General features: G+C 45.6%; 1 protein-coding gene across 1 annotated transcript in view; it reads right to left on the bottom strand.

Moving 5' to 3' along the window:
• Positions 1 to 4,062: 4,062 nt before the first annotated feature.
• The window catches only part of NUP133 (nucleoporin 133), a 37,101-nt gene continuing 15,684 nt past the window's right edge, over positions 4,063 to 25,479 (bottom strand). Inside the window, exons 12-26 of the mRNA XM_037069410.1 lie at positions 24,853 to 24,944; positions 22,014 to 22,177; positions 20,750 to 20,844; positions 17,697 to 17,921; positions 16,016 to 16,138; positions 15,292 to 15,391; positions 14,481 to 14,732; positions 13,910 to 14,043; positions 11,989 to 12,147; positions 11,242 to 11,377; positions 10,024 to 10,142; positions 8,432 to 8,512; positions 7,080 to 7,144; positions 5,775 to 5,863; positions 4,063 to 4,329 (exon numbers count right to left, since the gene is read on the bottom strand). Coding sequence (XP_036925305.1) covers positions 4,193 to 4,329; positions 5,775 to 5,863; positions 7,080 to 7,144; positions 8,432 to 8,512; positions 10,024 to 10,142; positions 11,242 to 11,377; positions 11,989 to 12,147; positions 13,910 to 14,043; positions 14,481 to 14,732; positions 15,292 to 15,391; positions 16,016 to 16,138; positions 17,697 to 17,921; positions 20,750 to 20,844; positions 22,014 to 22,177; positions 24,853 to 24,944 — 1,971 coding nt within the window. The 3' untranslated portion in view covers positions 4,063 to 4,192. The remainder of the gene's footprint in view (positions 4,330 to 5,774; positions 5,864 to 7,079; positions 7,145 to 8,431; positions 8,513 to 10,023; positions 10,143 to 11,241; positions 11,378 to 11,988; positions 12,148 to 13,909; positions 14,044 to 14,480; positions 14,733 to 15,291; positions 15,392 to 16,015; positions 16,139 to 17,696; positions 17,922 to 20,749; positions 20,845 to 22,013; positions 22,178 to 24,852; positions 24,945 to 25,479) is intronic.

Genomic DNA, 25,479 nt, shown 5'->3' on the forward strand with positions numbered 1-25,479 from the left:
GGGGATTAACTCCAATTTTGCCCTTAACAGTGGGAAGAAATGTGCTGTAATTCAGTAGGTGCCTAATCATTTGTTGACATTTTAAAGGGGAATGGGGTTAATATTTTCCAAGCCTCTAGCTGAGGGCAACTCTCATCCCTCGTGTAGCAAGCTTTTCTAAGCTCAGGCCATGAAATTCAAATGCACGTTAAAGGCTGTGAGTAAAACACAGCTACAGGAGGTTTGCAAGTACTGCGACAGGTCCTGAGAACATGGGACCACATGTCTGCTCTCTGCCCCCCCAGCTGGATGGCTTCAACCATCTCTCCAGTCACTACAGGGCTGCTTGGTCCCATTCTGGTTTTGCGGAATTCCCATCAGCCTCAGGAGCAGGTGGAGAGCCCTCCCCACACATGTACGCCTTGGGGGACACACCAGCCCTGTGCTCTCACCGGGTAGGTGAGTGCTGCTGAGGTAAATATAGTCCCTGTTCACTCTGGTTTTGAAAATAAGGAAACCGAGGCTCAGTTAGACATGTCCCAGGTCCTCACAGCAGCAGGGGAGGCCTGGTCGTGAGTGATCAGGGCAAGGACTGCTTTCTCCCTCCCTTTGCTCTTCCCCAGCACTTGGTACAGTTCTGGAGAGACCTGAGGCCATCCGGGGGTCTTCCCCAACAAAGGGCAGAAGCAGCCCTGCAATGAAGTCAGCATCCCACATCCCAGCATCGAAAGCCAGCATCCCACATCGAAAGCAGCTCCCTCCGCAACTCCCATCTACTGCCTCAGACAGAACAGGGAAGGGCTGGCTGGCACCTTCCTGGATGCTGGAGCAGGTGGATGAACAAAACGCCATTCTGATCCTCCTCACCGGCCACACAGCTGAAAGGTCAGGCCTACCGGACGGTCCGTGGAGAGGGCTTCAGTTTTCTGCTGCCGGACTTCTCACTCTGGGCCTTGCTCTGCCCAGGCCATCTCTAAGGGCCCAAACGACTCCTTTAAAGCTGTCCTCTCTCCTCATCCCCACCCCCACATTCTTATTACACCCGGTATAATGAACCGGTTAAAAGCTTGCACTGTGGAGTAAAGCATACCTGGGTGGCTTTACTGACTGGCTCTGTGACCTTGGACAGGCCGCTTCCAGACATTCCAGAAAGACTCAGCATTCTCAGCTCAGGACACCACCTACTCCCTAAGACTGATTGGAAGATCAAAACCAGGCAACCACCTGAACCATAAACAAGTGGTGCAACATCTTTTTTCTTCTGTCTGGAGGAGCTGAGAGGCTAGCAAAACACATGAAAAATTATTAGATCTGTTCACTAAACGCACATCAACATCACTGCAGACAACAGGAAGAGTACATCCAACTTCAAACATACTTGGACCGCACCAAGATTTATTGCAGTATTATTTAAAAATAGTAAAACAAACCCAAACCCAAATGTTTTCCCCCATTAACCCAAGTGTTTTAAGACTGAGAGAGAGAAAACTGGTCAGCAGTGGCACAGCCAGCCACACAGTAGGTGCCATGCGACCATTAAAAACTGTCTCAAATATCGAAGACACGCATTCTCAAAAGGGGGGAAATTGGCTCTTGGCAGGAGTGAAAAAAACCTTAGCTAGTACAATGACTTGTGGCCTCGAAGGGCCATGATACCTAAAGACACACAGTGTCCTTGTAGCATTAAACATTCACGGGGGGGGAGGGGCAGAGTGGGAGGCCCCTGAGGAGGAATGCTAACAAAACCACCAGGTTGCAGCAGGTCCTCAAATAACATTGTTTGAAATTGGCTTCATTACATGTCGTTCCACTGCTGGTCCGAGCGTATCAGCAGCGAGTGAGGGCTGGCCGCACTAGATGATGGACACATAGAAATGCCCACAGCATCCCACATCGAAAGCAGCGGGTCACAGAACACAGCAGCATGCACTGTCCCAAACAGTCTGAGAAAGATTTCAAAATGGCCAATGGCTTTTTGTTGGTGGAATCACAGGGGTTTATTTTCTTCCGTATACTTGAAAAAAATAGGCTTAACATTTTCTACACTATTTTTTTGTTAGAATCACATGAGATTTCCTACAAATACACTTTGGTATTTAATGAGCATATTCACATCAGAATATGTACAGCTATTTTCCCCACAGGCACTTCCCCAATAAAATGTCTAGGACTAAGAAAGAAGGTATGGCTAAACTATTTATGCCTCTATATACCTGTAGTTACCCAGCCTCAAGGTGTACGAGTGTCAGGTCAGAGAAGAGTGAGAAGCAAGTGCAATGTCCCTGTGGTGGCTTTCCTTCCAGTGGAGTGACTGGAGATGACCCACCTCCAAAAGATGGAGCTGCACACCTGACTCCCACTGGGCTCAGGACACTGGAAAACAGGATCCAGACCCAAAGCAAACAAGCAAACAAGAAACCCACCCAGTTTTTAAAGCGTCCTTCAAAAACACCCCTGCAACGGAGGGGTCAGCAGCCTCTCACTGCACCGCGGGCTTCACCAAGTCACTTAGGTTCCGCCTACGGCCCGGCTGTCACCCTTCACAGAGCCTGCTCCTCTCCATCAGAAAGGCAGCCAGCCTTAGTCCCAGCCCCGACGTGTGCGCTCAAGACAGGAATGAGCAAGACCTTTCCCACATCAGTCCAGTTTCTTTACTCAGAAAACAGCTCACCTTTATAATTTCCATTGTTTCTCAGTTCATACAAAAGTCAATAATCCTGTGATACAGGCCATGCTGTCCAACAAGTTCTAAGTTAGAACAGTCATTCGGAACCGACTTCCCAATGGCTGTCAACCTCAGCCCGACTTCCCAATGGCTGTCGCGTCTCGTCTGCTATCTGACTAGTCCCCTTCCCTAACTTGGCTGCACATCCATTGCTTTGTCCCCGACACTGCCCTGACACACAAGCCACAGAGGCAGCAGGCTGTTGTCATCCTTCCTGTGATGATTAAAGTAACCGGCTCCATTCGGTGGTTCTTGTGGCCACGCTCGAAGGAGAGGGCACGATGGCTGTGCACTGTGGCACCAGGAACTGCACTCTTGTCATCTCGTCTGGCTTCTGTCCTTTCAGTTGTTGGAGCAAGTCCTTCCGTGCCCCTGCAACTGGGCAGAAGAGTGAACAGGCCAGCCACACCCTGCCCATCTCTGCTCTTTATTTAAAGCCGGACAGAAACTGAGGGACAATCTTGGTCAAGAGAAAGAGGCTTGAGAACCGCTACTTTTCAGGTCAGTCAGCTGCCACATTAAGAAAAATCTGTAACGGTTTCTGGCAACACACATGCTTCGTATCAGCTAGACAGATGGCGGAAAAGGTGGAATCCGGTGGAAATTATTTCAGAAATACATGAAGCTGACTGAATTCCTCCATTAAAAGATTATAACGAATACCAACAGTATAAAGAAAGTCACACAGGCCCTGACAGGGAAGTTCATTTGGTTAGACCGTCATCCCAATACGCCAAGGTTGCAGGTTCGATTCCTGGTCAGAGCACATAGAGGAAGCAACCAATGAATACGTGAATAAGTGGTATGACAAACTAATGTTTCTCTCTCTTTAAAAAAAAGTCAATTTTAAAAAATAAAAAAAGAAAGCCACACAAATGTTTTATTCAGTACAATGCTTTCATTAAAACTTATTTAAGCAGATGAAACTACAGAGTCAATCGGTTACCCCGCTCATATGAGTCTGGCCCGCTCTGGTCATTTCCTTCTGCGACACTGTACTTGTAAGTTGGCAACATCTGACCGTTGTCCTACCAGGTGTCTCGCACTGGCTCTCGGCCAAACAGACACCGGACACCCCAGGCTCTCCTCAGTGTGCAGTGTCCCAAGTGACACAGTCTCAGGGGTGATCCAGTGCGATCTCCGCATTTTTAGCGCTCCGGGAACGGAGGCAACAAGTCACACAAGCGTACAAGTAGCAAGAACCAGGACGGCAGCTGCAGAACCCGGGGTGCAGGGGATGACAGAGAGTGGGTATCGCACACGGGGACAGCAACCGATAAATTTCAGATGAAAAAGAGGAGAGAAAACTTCATGTAACAAAAACCAAAACAATTGTTGCATGGCTGTTTTGTAGCAGCTTTCAAATAAAGTACAAAAAACTCAGCAAAACATGTTATAAAACTGTACAAACTGCTACGTGTTTAAGGCCCAATATTTTTATAACAGGGTATACGAATTCCCAGCAACAATGACCATTTTGAGAAAAAGTCACACTTGTCCCTGGACATAATATTCATAATTTGCTTTCAAAACAAACTCAAAGTAAGGATTGGACTTTAAGCTTCCAAGCTGCTCTGCTTGGAGTAGGTCCTTCACCTCGGGCAGGTATTCACTGAGCTGAATGCCTAGAGACACAAACACAGAAAGTCATTTTTTACTGTCATGAAAAAGGAACTAGGATGATTGACGGCGAAAACACCTGTGCTTCTATTTAAACTGTAACGCCACTCTGCTGTTGGGAAACGCTGCTGGGAGCCCCTCCCATCTGTCCAACACAGATGCCAGTCTAACTGGAGGACACTCTCGGAGGAGGCTGCTTGAGTGGTTCTCCCCCTAGTGGCCAAAAAGCCACTCTATTTAAAGTCTTTAATACAAAGTCCCGAAATCTTTTCCCCCCACAGCTTAAGTCATTCCTCCAATGTGGAAGTTTTTTCTTGTTTTAAACTAATAATCACTCAAAACCAAGTACTTCAAACAACCAAGTAATTTAGGAGAAATTTAGAAGAAATTTCTCCCAAGTAATTTAGGAGAAACACTTTCACGAAAGCTGGCTGTGTATTCAAGGAGGTGGGAGGGCTGTTTCCCCACTGCCCTCCGCAGAGCTGGGGGCTGCGAGCCCTCACTGAATGGACTGCTTGAAGTGAGATCCGGGCAGTTTCAAGAGAATACATGCAATTTTTTCATTTGATAAAAAAAACCTGGACAAGAAGTTTTACATTAGTAAGACAATGTTTTATAATTTGTTACATTACCATGAAATTCTCGAAAATCATATTTAAAAAAATTTTATTTACTTATTTTTAGAGAGGGGGGAGGGAAGGAGAAAGAGAGGGAGAAAAACATCAATGTATGGTTGGCTCTCATGTGTCCCCCACTGGGGACCTGGCCTGCAATCCAGGCATGTGCCCTGACTGGGAATCGAACTGCGATCCTTTGGTTTGCAGGCCCGCGCTCAATCCACTGAGCCACACCAGCCAGGGACTTACTCATCTGTGTTTGGAACAGCAGATGGAATTTTGCTCGCTGCTTTAGGCACGAAACAAATGCAAAACATAGTCCCTTCTCATTTCTTTTTATTTTGTTCCGAAAGTGAGTTTCGGAGCACAATGTGCAAAAAAACCCCACCATTTTGTAATTTGTTCTTAAGTATAACATGGTCGGTTTAGTAGGCGATACACCTAAAAAGTTTGTCTCTCATGTGGAGTTTTTGATCTTCCCAAGAGCGCACTGGAAATAGAGGACACCGCGACACTGACAACGAGAGGCCAGCGCACAGGTGGTCAGTGTCGCAGCCAGCGCGCAAGCCCCTCCCTCGCCCGTCAGCACCAGCGGACACCAGCGAGGGGCAGGCCCACAGGACCCAGGAGCGTGGAGACTCCGCCTGACACGGGCCGCCCCAGTTGGAGAGGAAGGAAAAAAGTCCCTCCTTAATTCGAATTGATCTAGTTCCAAATATGTTATCATTTAATCTTAAATCTCCCTGGCATCTGACACCTTGGCAAATCCCTATTATTCTGAAATCTCTAAAACTGGGGACTAATGTAATTTCCAGCATTAACAAACCACTTACCATCTTTTAAAAGTTTCTGTAAGATTTTCACAAATATGCTGTCTTTGGACACTTCAATCGGATCATCTTTACCGTCTGAGCTGGACCAGCTAGGAAACAAAATCGGCACAAGGGGGGAACGAAACCGCGGATGTGACTGAAATAAAGGACGGCTGTTTGCTACCCCGGTTTGTGTGGGCGGGGCACATGGGTCAGGCAAACCCTGGCCTTTGAGATACAGTGTTTTAAATTATTTAAACGAGGCAGCTTTAAGCCTATACGTAGTGTTTACATTGGACATAAGATGTTACACTTAGGCAGCTACGCACCAAATATAACCATTATGTATTTGGTGTCAAAACCAAGCAGTGACATATCTTCCCCAATGAATTTCTGCACAAAAGTAATGAACCTAGTAAGGACCCAAAGTACAATCTTTTGGGGCACAGGTAATAGTGACAATACATTAGAGAACGTATTGTTTTTTTATGAAAGTAAAACTAGGTAACCAGTGTCTGCTGTGTAACTTTGCTTTATCTAGTTGAATTTTCTACTGTGAAAATCCAAATGACCAGAACCACTGCTTTGTAGCAACGGATGGCTATAGTATCCCACACGGTAAACCGGGAGCCAGGAATTCCAGTCCGATGACAGCGTCTCTAGTTATGATCAGGAAGGAGATTCAAGTAGGCGGAGCTGGATGCCTCAGAGCGTGACCTCCCAAACCAAATTTAACAACAATTTCAACTGTCTGGGAGTGGTCAGATGGGAGATGCTTTAGTAAAAACAGTCCGGCTGCACCTCCCCAACACCACAGGAGAAAGGAAAACTGCGTGTGGGGAGGCTTTCAGCCCCCAAGTCGAACTCTCTGTACACCCCCTTCCCCGGAAACAATCTACGGCCACGACCGATCGCTCTCAGCCTTTCTCCGCCCCCACCCCCCCCACCAGGCCCGGACACAGCGCCTCCTCCGCAGGACGGGGGCCCCTGAGGTCTAGGGGAGGGCTTGACCCTCCGACTGTAATCATTTGCTGTTAAAAAAAAAAGCAGCCTCAAGTCTTGTTGGGTAGAAGTGACCATACTTCTGTGAAAATAAAAACACGTATCTTTCCAGGCAAACAGTCAGAACTTCAAAATTAGAAATAAAGTCCTTAAGCAAATTCCTTAATTACTGAATGAAAAATTTTAGATCACAATACAACCGCTAAATTTCTCATTACACATTAGTTATGTTATTATGCAACGAGATTACAAAACTATGTGATCTATGACCTAACAGAGTGCTTTCCCCAAATCGGATCTTAGGTTCACGCTGTGAGAACTTACTTATCTCTCTGAAGAGCTTTGCAAAGGATTTCCAGTTTCAGATCATTTATATTTATATCTTCCTCCTTCACAGCAAGACAAAAAACATCTTCATTAAGATCTTTTTAAAATACATGTTCACATTTGACTTATGTCAACTCCTAATTCTTCATAATTACTACCTTAGTTCATAATTTAAAAAAATTGCCTTTAAAATATTAATACTAGAAAGAGTAAGATAATTAAGTTTGTGAATTAATTTCTGATTATTCTTTGGTAATAGAATTTTATCAGAAACCTTGAGAGGGTTAAGACATTAAACAAGGGAATGTAAAAGCTAAAACGCTGACTTATTTTCTTTTTAAAAAACTTGTCTTTTTCTTTTTTATAATTAAATTTATTGGGGGTGACATTGGCTAATAAGATTATATAGGTTTCCATTCCGATACATCATCTGTACACCGCACTGTGAGCCCACCACCCAAAGTCAATCCTTCCGCCTCCCCTCTGGTGGCCCCCACACTGCTGTCTGTGTCTGGGAGTTTCTGTCTGTCTTCTTTGTTCATATGTTGCTCTCCGTTTTACATCCCACATATGAGTGAAATCATATGGTTCTTGACTTTTTCTGACTTGTTTTGCTTAGCATCATAGTCTCAAGATCCATCCATATTATTCCAAATGGCTGTTTTTAAAATCGACCAAACGACTTTCAGTTGCAAGACCAACTACTTATCCTACTGAAATCTCATTAGAATCCTTCTCCCCAAAAGCTGAGGAACAGGTTTTCTTAGGGTGAACACTGTCAAGAACAAATTGATAAAGCAACACAAATTGAGGAACTAACAATGACTTAATAAATGAAAGAGAAAAAAAACCTCGGCACTTTGAAAAGCAACGTTTTTTATCTGTGCACAGAAAGAAGACGCCTGGGAACGTGTGAGGATTATCAGGAAGCGAAATCTCCTGGCAGCTCTTCTGAACACAATCCAAGAGTCAGGGGCAGCGCAAGAGGACAGTGTTTTTCATGACTGGCTAAAAGAGGTATGTTTTTCTTACTTTATGTATTAACAGCTTTTTTTTTTGGGGGGGGTGTATTTTTTAGAGAGAGGAAGGCAGGGAGAAAGAGAGGAAGACAAACATCCATCTGTGAGAAATACATTGATCAGTTGCCTCTCACATGCCTCCAACTGGGGACCTGGCCAGCAACCCAGGCATGTGCCCTGACTGGGAATTGAACCAGCAACCTTTTGGTTCGGTGGCCGGCACTCAGTCCACTGAGCTACATTAGCCAGAGCTATTATGTATTCAGTTCTACAGAAAACCCTATATAAACGTGATGCCTGCCTGTGAGCATCTCAAATGAATTTACTTACCTCATCAATATATTCCAGCAGGTCCAAAGCTTTCTTAAAATCATATTCATTAGCTCTTCTGTTTTCTTCACAGATATATAGCTACAGCAAGTTAAAGTAAGGGTGAGGACAAGTTTAAGTAAAGACATAAGGGAGACTAGAGAAATTTAGGGAGAAAAGAAGTCACTGTCTATCAAATTATCAGTACTTTTAGAGTAAAGGACAGTGTCGATTTGCAAATGACACTCCATCAACCTCACAGTAATCTTTAAAACATGCATACGTTCAATCAGTAATTAATTTGAATAACTTGGTGTATATACACACCCACCCACATATACATATACATAGTTTTAAAATGCTGGTAAATTTGTATCATTAGGTTCAAGGCAGTATATACATTTTAGTCTTCCAAAAAGCATACTCCTTGCAACTCATTGCTGTCCTTGAACTTCTAAAGCAATGCCTCTGAAATGTGGCCCTTTCAAACAGTTTTGAAAATCGAGGTCTATGATACAGCACGCAGCTGGTCTGAGGTTTACTTCAAAGGTAAGAAAACACACGGCACTGTTACCAACAGTTGTCCTGGCTGGTTAGACCACAGCGGACTGGATATTCGTTTCTGTATCCTGCAAGTTTCCTATGATTTTATAATCAGAAAAATGCTTGCCTTATTAAAAATATTGCTGAATTTTCCTATTTTCTTATAACAACCTTCATTTAAAAATGCTGTATATAATCCTTCAACAGCAAATATTCAAACCATTTCAGGAAAAAAAGCCATTTATGTTTCATTTCCTTACAACTCTTGAAAAGCAGTACTTTATCTCCCTGTCTCTGAACACCCTCCCCCCCGATGCTAACATCTCTGAGGGTGCAACGTGGTACTAAAGTCAACGGTGCATCAGACGGAAATGGCGCTCCTCCCTCCTTCCTACCGACACAGAAACCAAAGGTGAGTGACACCAACACAGCATCTTGGATTGCCGAATTAAATATGCTGTATCAGGAGAGGCCATTGTGAGCTCCATTATAAGAAGGATCACTAATAATAGCTAAAGCTATGTGTTTTTGAATTGTCTTCTTTTTAATACAACTAGAGCAAATTCAAGGTAACCCTTTGACGTTGTTCTTGCATTTGAAATGCCTTCTTGAAAGGAGTAAGTAGAGTTGAAGTTATAAGTGCGCACGACCACCAAACTCCTTTCTAGGCCGTGGCCTGCAATCGAGCGATGCCCTTAGGGATGAGTGGGTTACGTTTCAGAGGAAAAGGGAGAGGGTGGCAGTTACAGGCCACCAAAGCGCAGGCCCTGAAAGCATCTTTCTGACAGGCCTGCAGCGCACCCCAGGGCGCACACGGGTCCCACACCGAGAGAGCAGCACACGAGGAGCCCCTCCTGGCCAACTGGACAAGCACCTTTAGGGGTAAGGTTCACGGGCAGGCAGAGGCTGCTCGCTGCTTTCCGCTCACGGGCTCCCTGCTCCCCAGCAGCTTCTAACAGCTCATCCCAGGGGGAGTTACCAGGAGCAGGAAAGATGACTACTCTTGGAAACTACACTGCCTGGCCCAGGACCCCCCGAGGGTGCTCGAGAGTCAGAAGCGGTGCACCTACGTGGATGAGCTGTGCTGCGGTCAGGACCGGCATCGCGCTCAGGCTGAGCTGCTTCTCCGCTAGCAGCTGCTCCGGCAGGGTCTCCTGGTGCAGCAGAAAGCGCTCCTGCTCGGCCATGTCTGGAATGCAGAACGACAGCGGGGTGGGGGGGAGCAGGTTTTATTTTTGCCCTTCATAAAGGTCTGAATGTAAGAAGAAAAAGGAGTGTATCTAGAGATAATGCCATCACTATTCAATGATCTTAGAGTTTCAATTCTGCTTATTCTTGACTCCTGATTATGGTCACGCATATTCAGTGTCTGCTCCAAGTCATCTGACTTATCGCAGCAACCGGAGCTGGTCAAAGGGGAGAGGGGAGGGGAGGACGCCTGCCCTGCTGCCCAGAGACGTGGCACAGCACAGGCCCCCGCATCCCCGCCCACTGTGTGGTACCTCAGTAGGGCCCTTCTTCCCAGCAGTCATCCAGTCTGACTTCGTTCACTAATGAAAGCGATCTATTTAAAAGACACCAGGAGTACATTCCAGGAAAAACAGAACCTGGATGGTCATCTGCTGAACCTTGTAAGTAGCAATGGTTCTCTCTCAAGGACAAGTTGCCTTTTCTTGCCATAAACCACCCCGGCTGCAGCCCCGAAACCTGGCCTTGCCCGGGAGAACGTGCTGGATCGTCAGGAAAGGGCTAAGGGCTGCCGCCCAGCCCAGAAAGCACAGTGGTCCCAGGGCAGCAGCCAAATCCACCCCTCTCTGTATCTTTGTATCTCCCTTCTCCTTGGTTCTCAAGACTAGTATATTTGACCCTTTTCTCAATCTACAATATACACAGTAGTTTCACAATTATGACATTGAAAAGTTGTGACCTTGAAACCAAGCACTTCAGAAGGACCGCTACCTACAACAAACCCTGGAGTGAAGGTCAAGAGCTCTTTGCTGTTCTTCTCCTTAGAATGAGTTGCTAAGGGTATAATCAGAGTGCTGTGTGCAAATCATTTAAATTCATCCTCTAGAAATGATTTGAAGTACAAGTTGCTTCTCCCTGAAGAGACAATCCCAGTGTGCACCTGAACCACTACCTAAGGACAGTGAGTGGGAAGCGCCCCTCTTAAAGGAAAGAGGGGTCCCCTTTTGGATGGGCCCCGTGAGACAACAAAGAAATGTGCGGTAAGACTCCGCAGACAGCATGACCGATTTATATGTCTCCTTGTTGAAGTTCTTTTTTACCTTCAATTTTTTCTTGCAGTGTATCTTCTGAAAAGTCTGAAGCTAATGCAGCCAGTTTACTCAAGCCGAGAAGGGTTTTTTTCTTTGCAAAATAGCGGGTTTCCGAGTTCGCCAAGCCCAGTAGCGTTGCATGGGCCTACGACAGACAACATATGAACACTGGGACACGACCCCGGCTGCCAATTCAAGTTGACACAGACAGTAATGCACCTCAAACTTCCCTACCCCTCAGCTACATCAATGAAAGATCAAGTTAGTATCAGCAAACCGTAAAACCGATGAGTGCTGTATATATGGGAAAGCAATTTTACCATAAAATATCAACCACCCACACTAATTACTGGGAAGGGACACGTATAAAGCATTTGCTCTATGACAATTATATATTCACCTCAACATCCTGTCAAAAACTTTGAAATTAACGTAAGTACTGTTTTTACTCATAATTTCAGTATTTTTATTATAAGAAAATACCACAAAAAAGGTCGAGTGTTAGTTACACGTTAATCAGACCTTTGTGCTTCATTTTACTGTCTTAACAGTTAAATCACAGTGGACTACATTTTTTAATTGAGGTATTAGAGGTAGTGGCAACACTATCATAAATCAAAAATATTCAAATTATGTGAGTGGATAAGAGATCCACACTTAAAATAATTTACAAATAATATTTTAATTACTAAAAGCTAAATTAAAACTAACTAAAAAGTTACCTAAATCTGCTCCATATAACTGAATCCTTCTTACCTTTTCTAGTTCTTGGCTGTTAATTTCATGCAACCAGCTGAGATGCTCATGAGCTTGCAGAAAATCCGCCAACTGGCCGTGCTGGGCAATGGGCTGAGAGAGCAATTTGCCTCTCTTCCCTTTCTCCAGATACCAACGAAAGAGGAAGTCTGAAAAGTTCTGTAAGTAACACAGCCAAGAACCCAGTACTATTTAGTAATAGTTTTAAAAAATACATTTCTGATAATAAAGCATTAAATTTCCTCCAAGGGTCTCAGACTACAGAATGGACGATTTGTTCTTAACACTAACTTCTTGTATTGTAGGATCCTCAAAAATCACCTAATTGAAGCACCTCACAGGACAAATGAAGACATTCAGATTCAGAAAGATCTTGTTCAAAATCACACAGAATCTAGACACATTCTGTGTCACATGTAGCTGTTTAAACTTAATTACAATTTAAAATTTCAGTAGGTCGGTCACATAGCCACATTCCAAGTGCTCGGTGCACACGTGGCTAGAAGGCTCCTTTGGGACAGCACATGCAAGCAACATCTCCATCACTACAGAGTCCGGGGACAGCGCCGAGCCTATCCCGCTGGGACTGAGAGGTTTTCAGGGGTGGACTTCTGTGTCTACCACATGGAAGTCTGGCTCAATGAACCAGACTCCAGAGGCTCCCACAGACCAGCCAGTTTCCCCTGCAGGGCGGTTGCTGGATGCTGGAGTGGCTGAGAGGAAGATGAAAATGCCCTGCAGACCCACGGTGGCTAAGAGAGAGAGCCTCCTAGAGGGAGAATCCTGCAATGAACACATCAGTCTCACAGGCTTTGGAACCGGAACTGAAATAACGCACCACAAGCTGCAACGCAGCCCCAGCCTACCTGTCTGTGACACTGGGTGGCCTTCCTGCTGATCTGCCTCCCAGTGGGAAAAAAGCATCGGTTTCCACCTTTATGGGTCTTTTATTCACAATACCCAAAGTACAATAAAGGAATCACAAGACATAAGCAGAAAAATATGACTGCTAAGCAGGCAACAGAAACAGACTTCAGGATGATCAGATTTGTGGTACAAGAGGACTTTACAATAATTACTAGGGAAAATAAAATAAACAATGAAAGATGAATGGAAAATGTCAACAGGAAAGTAGAATCCATAAAAAGAATAAAACTGATGGGCATGAAACCATTTAGTTTAGGGCTACTATGAAATACTAGTTAAGTCCTGTCTAACTATTAGGCTAATGAAATAAGACAAGTTAGATCCATTCCATGAGATTTTAAAACTATTTTAAAATGTTGTGGGAAAAAAGTGTTGTTGTGGAATACTTGATTTCATGTATGAATGTGATATATTCAATAAAACAAAGAGTTGATAAAACATGTTTGTTTATAGTAACATAGAGTAAGAAGCCTAGAATGTAAGCCAAATGTTTATAACAGTTCTCTCTGGATGCTGGAGTTTAAAAGTGATTTTTTAAATCTTCTTTTTGTTTTTAGGGGTTTTCTGAATTTTTTACAATTTTTCTGTAGTAAGGAAAAAAGACCAATTTCTACATAAAAATCAAGTGGCTGAATAAACTGGCACTAAAGAGCAACTTAAACTCACCCGCACAGTGCGAGAATGGGAACTCTGTTAAAAAAGCATGATTCCAAACCAGGAAAAACAGCAACCGTGGGGCTTTTGAAACGTGTCATCCTGTGTTCTATTTTCTATTCAAAGTTTTACAACTCTACCAAAATTCATATACCCAAGGAAACCTTTCAGTAATATTCACATATAAAAAACTACCAATTTACAAAGAAACATGCGTAATATACAAATCAGTATCAAAGTTAACCACAAAAGAACTGTATCATCTCCCAAAAACCCCACGGAAGGTCTGAAATGGTAGAGCCCTATCCCAGGGGCTACTGCCTCCGTCCCCGTCTGTTACCTGGTCCGCAAACTGGGTCATGTAGCGCTGGAGCCTGGCCTGGTTGTCAGTCAGCTCACACATCTGTACTAAGATATCAAAGTCACAGTACTTTTCTGCCAACGAAGCAGCCCATGAGTACTGGCCTAGTGTGACTGTGGAAAAGGATACCAAGTGGAAAAAAATCTTATTAGTAAAAACTTGAAATGTAATTGAAAAATACACTTGCAATTTTACCTTTATTTGGATTATAAACTAAAAATAACTAATGGAATAGAAACCTTTCCAGTTACTGGCATTTGGTTTCAGAATCCATATAAAATCACTAAAGATGCTAATTCAGTCCCTCACTTCACCATTGTCTACCTCAGCTGCTGCTCCCTTCCCACATGTACTAGCACGACAAAGTAGCCCTCCTAATCCTAATGAAAACTAGGTCAAATAAACACAGAAGCTGTACGTATGTGCTCTAAATTCTTGGCACAGTCAGATTAACGATGTTACACTGAACACATTGCATTAACGATCTGACTCCTTCAGCTGTTCTGCAAATGCAAAGACCCGCAGCCCGAGCTGAACACCGTGCACTCACGAAGAGGAGATAAGAGCTCTGATCTTTTCTGTGAGTATTCAACCTCCAGATTGCTGTATCTTTCTTGATCACTGGATCTGTCCAGGGACTTCAGCTGACAAGTGTAACCGTCCAGGAAGCAATCAATCAGTGAGACCAGCTGCTCTGTCAGGATGTTTCGGAGTTTGCTGTCGGCTTGGGGGTACACCATCTTCAGCACGACCTCATGCTGTCGCGTGATTGCCGTTCGGATGCCAGCAGGACCGCTTGTCGCTGCGAAACCACACGAAGTGATGTGGGAAGTAAGGGCTGTGAAACGGCCAGGGGGATGACCAGCTGCCAAAACACTCTACCCCTTCACCACTGTGGAACAGAAACCAAAGAGGGGCTCAGCTGACACCTCTCTGTCCTGCTCCAACCCCACCTTCTCCACGGATACTTCCTGAGCAAAGCCAGGTAAACATGAGCCTTCCTTCCTTCTGAATTCCTTCCACGCTACTCCACCCACTTTCTTGTATTAAGTCAATGTAAAGTGCACACCTCCAGGGCTGGGGCCTCCTTTTGTGAATAACTACATGCACTAAAACCTCACAGATGCGTAGTTGGTATTGGTTCAATAAGTAAATCACGGAGACCTACACATTCCAAGGGAATAATGTGAATTTCAAGAGAATTGCTCCTTTTGGAGATAGACTTAAAAGTTATTTTTCATTTCACATACAAACCTGCACTAGGGGAATAATACAGCTTCCAAACATGATGGCTCACTAGAATATATTTTTACTAACTGCTAATAAATCAGCATATCTGGGCTCAGTGTCTGCAACCTCACCCGTCCATGGAATATATTCCGGCTCTTTGTCTAGTGGTTCCTCTCCTCCATACACCGAGTGTCTGTTCTGCCGATAATGACTAGCAGCTTGCAGCATGTCCTGGAGAACAATGAAATGTGTTTTCATAGGCAGAAAGTGCTGATCCCAGTGTTTCTAAAGGTAACGCGAAGCATCAGTCTATTAACATGAAAAAAATCCTCATATAGATCTGGCGGGGCAACGTTTTGGCTCCTTCTGCATTTGAAACTTGCTTAACTCCACAATACAACTCCAATTTTGGAAAATGGTAGTAACCACAGTAAAAAAACAAAAACAAAAAGTCCATTATAAAGTATGTTAGCTAAAATTAAATGGAACATTTTAATTAATATTATAAGTAGTGAGCTTTTGACACTAAACAGACACTTATTTAGAAAGGTATGTTAATGTTAACACATTTACAGTGATATATACGTGTGTGTGTGTGTGTGTGTGTGTGTGTGTGTGTGTGTGTATCCTTCTTCTACCAGACACACCTCGGGATTACAGAACCTTTTAACATGCACAAGGCAAATATTCAAAACAGCTGTTAACTGACTGATACAATGACTTAACTTTTCTAACTTCTCGGAATGAACGAATGGCTAGCGTCCTATAAATTAAGAGTGATGCGGAGTAGGCCCACAGAAACCACTTCCTCTTCACTCTGGCCCTGGCCCTGCGGAAAGTGCTGCATTTCGGTACCTTGAGAATTGTGTTCACATTGATCACCACCTCCGCCCACTCGACCGACTCCAAAGACGTGTCCTTCAGCACCTGCTCCTCATGCTCCAGCAGACACTCGCAGATGGTGTCCACCTGCGACACCTGAGGGAGTGGGACGAGTCAACCACAGTCGACAAAAATGACAGCAACAGGCAGCAATTACAACTGCCTGGAATCTACTCAGTGGGCTTGCACCGTTAAGTCGTACATACCCTCAGTTCATACATCAGAGAAAAAGAAGTCAAAGGTGAAAATAAATGGAAAAACCAAGGAAAGTTCAAATATCCTAACTTGTAAGTTAGCGTGCCCAAATAATTAAGTCTTTCAATAAGGTAACTCTGGACTGTTGCAAGATAGGTTTTTTCTTTTAAATGCCAAATACAGCCAACCCTTCATATTTGCAGGTTCTGTATCTGTAGGATCCAAAATATTTGGGAAAAAAATGTTATACTGTCACTGACGTGGACGACGTATTAGGCCTACCATGGTCGCAGCTGTGCTGAGCATGTACAGACGTTGTTTTTTTCTTGTCGTTATTCCCTAAACAATGCAGTGTAACTATGTACAGTACGTGGCACTAGGTAGTATGAGTAATTCGTTATTACTGTAAAGTACCTAGAGACGACTTAAAGCACACAGGACGGTGCGCACAGGCTATAAGCAAATACTGTGCCGTTCAACCTAAGAAGCCTCAGCATCTGTGGACTTTGGAGTTGGTGGTGAGGTTTCTGGAAGCAATTTCCTGCAGGTACCGATGGACAACGGTAACTGAAATGTTTATTACAGCTGCTAGTGCTCAATGCCACCTTTTAGTAGCAGGTTACAAATGACATTACAGTGTAAGACACCAAACTAAAGAGTTAAACTAATAAATTAAAATGACCCGAACTAATACACTTGCCAATTTCTTTCTTTGAAGAATTGCTCTTCTTTAGACATAACAGAAACGTTTTTAGAATAGCACACCTATACAGAAAACAACTAATTAAATATGTAATTTCTACTTGTTCTCTGTCATTAATTAGCACATGCAGGTAAGGTAATGGCCAGCATCTTAGTCTTTTCTCCCTTTGAAGTTCACAGGGTTTCCTTTTCCTCTGAAAATAAACCTGGTCTTAAAAGTGAGGTGTACAGCAGGATCCTAGCAGGTAGCTGAGGTGAGGTTAGTGAAGGGACTGTTTAAGGAACCGAGGGCAGGATTAAGGGGACCAAGAAAAGATAGTGTGGCACGCAGGGCGAGCTGGCGACGGGGGAACCACTATGAAGCCCAGGCCTAAAGGGGCACCGGGAGGGAGCAGTTACTGGAAACGCAGGGAGAGCAGCCAGATAGCAGCCTTGGTCTCCGAGATGGAAGGAAGCTGGGGGAACAGCCACTCCGACCTGTGACAGTGCCTCACCCTCCGCAAACCAAACAGGAAGCCAGAGGCAAGGGTGGCTGGCAGCCTGCTGGGGAAAAGTGGACCAGGGGACAAAGGAGCACCGAGTGCAGGCCAGGGGGGACGAACGTGCAAGCTGTGAGAAGGCGCCAGCTTGGCGAAACTTTCTGAGTGACGATGTACGAGATCTTCTGTCCTCAACCTTTCCCCTGCTCGGGCACAATTGGAGTATAAACGACACAGCTGAGGGGCCACATCGAGGGAAGGCGGAGGACCCGTCTTACCTCTCTAAAAAAGATGTCTGCAGGCGTCAGGCTGGACGGGATGTCGCAGTCCCTTTTGTTGAGCGCAATCAGTATCGCAGTGTTCACCAGGTCAGGCAGCCGCGAGTGGTGGTTCTTGAGCACAACGGCGGCCGACAGCTTCTCCGCGTGCTCGCAGAGCAGCAGCCGCGTTGCCATGGGCATCCCTCTGACTGGGAGGGTGCGCAGACGTCCAAATAAGCCCACCTGTGAGGACAGACACAGACCCGTGCTTGGAGAGCTTTTACCGTGGCACGAAATAATGCAGTTATTTCCTCTCCGCCAGAGAAGCACGTGGGGTAGAGTCCCGGGCCAACTCGCCCCCCAAAGGGACCTCCAGCTGCCTCTCCTTTTGGCTATTTCTAACACACGCCCGCCCGCCCACTGCCCAATTCAGCCAGGACTGCTAAGGCCTGTAAGAAACACACGCATTCCAGTTCTAAGGCCAGGTCACTCCAGAGCTTGTCCTCTACTGCTGTCTCTGCCTATTTTATTTCTCAAATTACTGTTCATGGTTATCAAAACGGTAAAATCACTCTTTCCCACCTGTGTCCACCACCTCCCCGAGATCTGAGACCTTGGTGGACTGTTTACTTAGCAGGCTCCACACCCAACAACTGATTTCCGAACCCGAAAGCGAGCACGGGGTGCAGGCGGGAGAGCATTTAATCCTTTCGGGTCCCACCTGACTTGCTGGGTGCTCATTCTGGTCCGTTACTAGGTTCTAGAAGTTTTCCCACGCTTTCTGTTGATAAAGCATTAACCTGAACTATGGAGAAGCCAAGAGACAGACATAAATAATAAAAACTCTTTCACGGTTTAAGTATAATCCATTTCAATAATAAGCAACCTGATTTTTTAAATATTCTGAGGCTTATTTTAAACACAGAACAGTACAGAGGAAACAAAGACAATCCAAACCCCCAGGGAATCCTACTGACACGAGTAACCGGCGCGCGTGGTGAGAGCGAGACGGTGCACAGAGGGAAGGGCCTGCAGCCCCCAGCCCCGTCCTCACCCGACGGTGGCTGTGGTTAAGTTTCCCCCGTAACTCAGTGTGTTTTTACGGTATTTGCACGTCAGGAGTTACCTTCTTAAAACACAAGAGGACTCATACGGATACACAGTTCTGTTCCTCATATTGACAGTATTCTATTTTTTTTTTTTTTACAAAACTTAAGATGTTGCTCATTGTTTTTCACGACTACGGAGTATTTCAATGAATGAGTTGTATGAATTCACTCGACCTGCCCAGTGGTCACTCTGGACTCAGAGTTCACGGCGGTTCCTGATCTGAAGGTGCCCCCTGGCTCCCTCAGTCACTGCAGGTATAGTTTTAAGTGAGGACACCGCTGCTGCCGCCTCTGCCCCCGCGTCCCTGCCTGGCCAGTGAGGGAGGGCCCCACGGTCCCCTTACTCTAGCCACATGGTGAAGACGAGGCCCTCGAGAACTCCCTGCCGGCTGTTGCAGAGTCTGTGTGACATCACAGGCTGCCCCCAGCACCAGCTGGCTGCAGGCACGATACGCAGGCCTTTCCCACCCCTCCGGAGGGAAGGAGCCACGGCCCTGCTGCTGCCGAGGTTGGCTTGATGAGAAGAGACTTTTATTTCCGGATTAGTAATGAAAATTCCTCAATGAAATAAGCTCTAAATATTCAAAGTAATGTAAAGGCACGGCCAAAGGGATTTTCAGATCATTCCTTTGCAATGAACCTCACCACCACCAACCATGTGGCTTCCTCGGGGTCTCTGAAGCCGGGGAGGCTGTGCCAGGGACGCCGCAAGGGCGCACGTGTGGGGCTCTCACCTCTGACCAATCGGCATCCTCAGTGCAGCGTACGGGGGCCACGAACTCCTCCCCCATCAGAACACACACCTTTGTGTGTGACTTGGCCCCTCCACCCACTAAGAGGAACAATCAATTTCTCAATCCCTTTCATCTGGGCTGGCCTTAGGACTTGCTTCACCCCATGTCGCTTTGGTGGAAGTGACATCGTAAGACATTTGAGATGAGACACTGAGCTCCAGGTTCTAAGGCATACCCTAGGGTGCTGCCCTGAGACCACAGTCCAGCCTGAAGCGGGGAGAGCGGCCAAGGGAAGGACCTCCACGTGGCCCTGGCTGCCAGCCAGCACAGCTGCCAGTCAGGCAACCAGCTTGGGACCTTCCAGCTCAGCCCCCCCTAAATGTAGCTCACGGACTGGTCCCAGGGGCAATCAGCAGCAGGACCACCCGGCCCAAGAACTGTTTGAATACACCTGCATTCTGGGGTGGTTTGTTATGTATTGATAGTTAATGTTAACTATCAATGATTAATACTGACACATTTTACTAATTAAACAATTACATCAGGAGAAAAAACCTTTTCCCCACCGATTAATCTGGAACCCACCTAAAACACTAAAGAGGGGAGTCAATGAATAAATGGAGGTCTCTGGCCGAGACAATGAGTGGAAATGAGCCAAACTGTGTGTCATTTGGACACATACATAGGGGCCACTACTGACGGCAAAAATGGGTGACTTTATGTAACGATTCTGTCTAGCAGCAAAACATTTTCTAATTTTAGTTTAGGCTCAATATAAATGGGACTCTCCCTTAAAAATACTTTAAATGAGAATTTGATTCTACTGGCAGTTCAAAATTAAAAATCCACAGATACAAATCCTATTTTTACTATCTTACTACTCTTCACTGTCTGTCTAATAATATGAAATAAACTCATGAACACCCACGTTTTATACATAAAAGGATACAGGAAATCTGCATGAAAGGCAGGCTACCACAGGGTGTTACATGAAAATCTAAAACAACGGTTCTGCTGAAATACATTATTTGTTTTTTTACTTTATTTTCAATGCAGTTTTTTGTACTTGAAGAGGCCTCCATGAATCCCTAGACTTAACTAACTTACTTTTAAATTGGAAAAGAAAATGTCAACTGCCCGTCAGGTCCCTCCTGCCTGTCCTGGAAGGAGCTGACAGGGGCAGCAGGGCGTGTGTCTGGGAGCCCTGCTCACCGGCGGGGGTGCTTACTTGGTGAATGAAGTCCATGAGGAAAGAATGAGCTTTCATCTTGTCTTCCAGCTGGTGAAGGATAATCAGTGACGTGTTGCTAAAGCCTGGTGCTTCTGTTGAAACACAACCACCAAATGTCAAACACGTAACATACAGAGTGTATAGCATTTACTGCTGTTAAAATAAAAAGTTAAGAAAACTCTACACAAAATGCAAACACCAACCTTGCTTTTTTAAATTCAAGATTTTTTAAAGAAGATTTATTTATTTTTAAATATTGGGAAAGGGAGGGAGTAAAACATCAATCCGTTGCCTCTCATTCCCCGGACTGGGAACCTGGCCTGCAACCCAGGCACATGCCCTGACCAGGAATCGAACTGGTGACCTTTCGGTTCGCAGGCTTGCGTTCAATTCACTGAGCCACACCAGCCACGGTGAAAACACCAACCTTTCAATGCAATTATTTAAAATATTACCCAAGAGTTTAAAAATTTTAGAGAAAATTTTGAGAGTCTGGTACAATTCATACCATATTCATTCAAAACAAAATATTATTACTAGTTTAACCATTTATTTATATCATTCTAAGCTTGACAGTTAAAAAAAAAATGGTCAAAGAAAGAAGGTACACACTGATATTTTCCTCCTGAATCTCTAATGAGGCTCAGCAAGCTTAAGGAGCAGGAAACCAGTAAAAGAAATGGCTGCCTGAGACAGCTCCCGGTTCCTGGGCGCCCCCAGGCGCCCCCGAGCTGAGGGGGAAGGGTCAGAGGGGCGGTCCGGGGCAGGTGGGAAAGCATCAGGCAGGAACACACGATGTGCCCACTCGACATGCTGGGCTTTGCGCACTGCAGCCCTTAGGGAAACGCACAGTTTCTATTAGCCAAACGCGGTGCTTATGCCAAAACGATCATTTAACTCCGGCTAGTGAGTGCCAGATGCTCCCTATGACATCAACTGCCTTTCAGAAATAAAATGTTGAGGCAATTAAGTAGGGCTAATTAATAATAGTCTTCAGCTAAAACCAGCTGATTTGCCCCAAAGTTTCCACTCTGTCATGTAGGTTTGTTTGGAGCCCGTCTCAAAATCTATAAAAGGTACAACCTTTTAAAAAGTATTGAATTAACATTAAGTTGCTTCAGAAACTTAAACACACGCACGCACACACATGCGCGCGCACACACACACACACACAAATGCTTTGAGACACTTTTAACTAAAGAACCAGAATGTTCTTCTCAAAACAGATCACTCCACACCCTTAACATCCGGCCGTTCGTACCCTCGGGGACAGACTCCGCCCACCGCGGGTCGGAAGCTGGGTAGTCGTCCACCAGGTCCGCACTGATCTGGGCGATGGCTCCGTCCAGCTCACAGTTGGAACCCACATCCGAGTGGGAGGAAAACAGTTCATCCACCATCACTTGTGCATGACCTAGATCCTTTCTGAAATGAAGGTGGAAAACGAGAGTATGAAACGAGGCAAAACATTTTCACCACTCACCATGAAAAAGTTAATTGTGAAATTCAAGTCCCATATTTTAGCCCAAAGTCAATCACTTTTAATAACTTCACTTAAAATGAACAACTCTTATGCATTCATTAATTCAACAAATTGAATTCTTAGAATATGCTAGGCACTGCGACCAGGTGTGGGAAGGACAGACAGGGCAGGAAAAGCCGGTCCAGGACTTCACAGAGTACAGTGCTGTGAGGAATCAGACGAGTAAACAAGAAGCTTCCCCAATACTACGACTGGGGAAGAACAGAGGGGACCCCTGACCATACAGGGGCATGGAGAAGCTCCTGGAGGAAAGGGGGGTTGCCCGCCGAGGAGGAGGGCATGTGTGGGGGGGCACGTGGTGGCGCAGGGGCACACACCAGACCCAGGAGCAAGCATGCCCGCATCTCAGGGGACAATGGGAGCCACTGAGGGGGAATGAGACTCCGCAGGGAGAAGGGGAAGGAAGCTTCCAAGGCAGACCTTGTTAAAGGCGGGGTGAGTCAGTATGAAGAATTAAGACTCTTTTCAACTGGTCAGAGATCAGGGGACAAGGTGAAAATGCATCCAAGAGCAGAGGAAGCGTGGCTCATGTGAAGACAAAGACAAACCCCGAAGGGTGAAGCGCCAGGTCAGAGTGTGTGAGGGACCAGACAGGAGGGAGGAACATCCAGTGAGAAAGTCACTCGAATATCTAGGCAGCCGAAGGCGGCCTGCACTCGCGGAAGCTGCAGGGAGAATGGGACACTAGGTCTGAGAGAGAAGACACTTGTGGTTGCTCCGGCAACTGGTCAGATCTGCTGGAAGAGGGTGACCTCCACGTGCGCACTCTGAACAAACGGGTGGATGGTGACACTTGTCACGGCGACCAGGTGTGGAAAAGGCAGAACACACGCTGGGGAAGACAAGTGCAGGGTTGGATGTGCTGAAACACGAACACTCCTCATCTGTTCACATCGGCCCGGATCACGGCAGGTCTGTGCTTCTCCAGCAAATGAAGCCCAAGAAGGAGAAGGGACTGTGCAGGGAGGGAAGAAAAGAATGGGGGACAACAGCACACCGCCCACCGGACCACCTCTCAGGTAGGTCAGCTGTAGACAGAAGAGAAGGGCTGGGAGCCCAGAGGGGGACACAGAGACTGGCCTTTTTAAAACACAGCAAATTAAACACGAGAACTGGCTGATGAGGAACAGCCAGCACAAGAACAGCCAGCGACGTACAACCGAAGAGGACAACCTGAAGGAGAACAGTCAAAGGGAAGCAGGAAATGGTACCACTCAAGACAAAGACAGAGCACATCTCCCCACCTCGCAGGGAGGGAGGGAGGAAAGGGTCTGGTGCAGGTGGGTGTGAGGTGGTGAGTGTGGGACTCGGTCCCTGCTGGCTTCTGTTCGCTCAAGCAGGAGCAGAGTCACCTGCTGAGAACCTGCTGAGGACGGGAGAGGGGGCAGAGCAGTGGCAAAGCGGGGATCAGAGAAGGGCTGGAATGGGCTCTCGGCAAGACAGGAGACCACACTGCCCACGGTCACAGAAGAGCGGAGCTGGGAACCCAGCTGTGCTCCAGGTTGTGGGAATGCAAAGTGGACTCTTTTCATCAACAGGGCACATTTTTCAACTCTTATAAACAAAAGATTTATATTTATACTGAGGTAGTAAAACAAACAACAAAATAACACAAAATTAATTTCAAAGAAACCATGATATAAAAGTAGTAATACTATCTTAGCACAAACTAACCAGATAGCCCCAGAGTGTAGCCCCACCTACTCGGTAGCCCCACCTACCAGGTCTGGCCCCCAGAGGACCTGGCACTGTCTGAAGATAACTTTGGTCGCCACAAGTTGGGGGATGAGGGTGCACCAAGGAGCAAAAGGCCAGAGATGCTGCTGAACACCCTGCAATTCACAGCCCTGCAACAACCTACCTGGCCTCAACTGTCAGCACTGACAAGGCTGAGAAATCCTGCCTTAAGACACCACAATTCCATTGTGAAGAGCCTGCAGGGGAGTCCAACCTTAGGCCCATAGGCCGTGTGCAGCCCAGGATGGCTGTGAATGCGGCCCAACAAAAAATCATAAATTTACTGAAAACATTATATTTTTGTGGTTATGTGTCACATGTAAGATCCAACCAATTGTGATTACATGTCATTTTTTTTTAAAGATTGTATTTATTTCTTTTTAGACAGAGAAGAAGGAGGGAGAAAGAGAGGGAGAGATACATCAGTGTGTGGTTGCCTCTTGCATGCACCCTAGTGGGGAGCTGGCCTGCAACCCAGGCGTGTGCCCTGACTGGGAATTGAGCCAGTGACCCTTGGGTTCACAGGCTGGCGCTCAATCCACTGAGCCACACCAGCGAGGCCGCAATCACCTTTTTAAGGGACACTGCTTTTCATCCAGTGGGGAGGGTGATTTACATCATGTTTTTCCCCAGCCCCGCTGGAACCTTTCTGTGACTACCAAGTTCAGAATAACAGTTTGATCAAGTGCTGAAGTTCGAAAACATGTTTTCTCCTTAATGGCATCATTCCTCCAACTTGCTCCGGCCAGTCAACAAGTAAGTAGCACATTGGTAAAAGGTGTCGGCAGGCTGAAACCTCAGTGCACACAGCTTGTCATACCTGCAGAACTGCAGAAAAGCAGCTTTCAGCAACCGGGTTCTGTCTTCCTGGGCCATGGGCTCATTCTTTATGGAGGTCTCAAACACTGCACTCTGTAAAATATCAAACTAGGGCTTAGAGGCGAAGGTATCAGGATATTTCTGACTCTCAGACTTGAAACTGGGCCCACCTGCGACAGCAACAGCCCAGCACACCAGCTGGTTACCACACTCCCTGTACCAATGGTTCATGTGTGTAAAACACACTGCAACAAGATGACATGCACCAAATGACCAACCGACGTCCTCTGGAAAGTTGTACGTCACTGAGTAACATTATCCGGGGATTTCATCATAACCAACTTTTTTTTCCGCTCTAATACAACCTATCACAATGTCTATTACTAAGCAGAATGGCTGATTTCAAGCTTCAACAGGATTTAAGGGATTTTAAAGAATCTGAATCCTGTGAGACAGCCTCTGAAAACAGCAGTATCACAAAATCTACATGACAACTAAAGATTTTTTCAGAAATCACTATTTTTGTTGAAACTGTACCAAATCACTTGAATTTTTAAAAGATGTTATTTATTTATCTTTAGAGGGGAAGGAAAGGAGAGAAGGAGAGAAATATCAATGTAGGGTTGCC

This window comes from Sturnira hondurensis, unplaced genomic scaffold (assembly GCF_014824575.4).
Source record: "Sturnira hondurensis isolate 20B ecotype Veracruz unplaced genomic scaffold, ASM1482457v3 Scaffold0018525, whole genome shotgun sequence".
NCBI lineage: Eukaryota > Metazoa > Chordata > Mammalia > Chiroptera > Phyllostomidae > Sturnira > Sturnira hondurensis.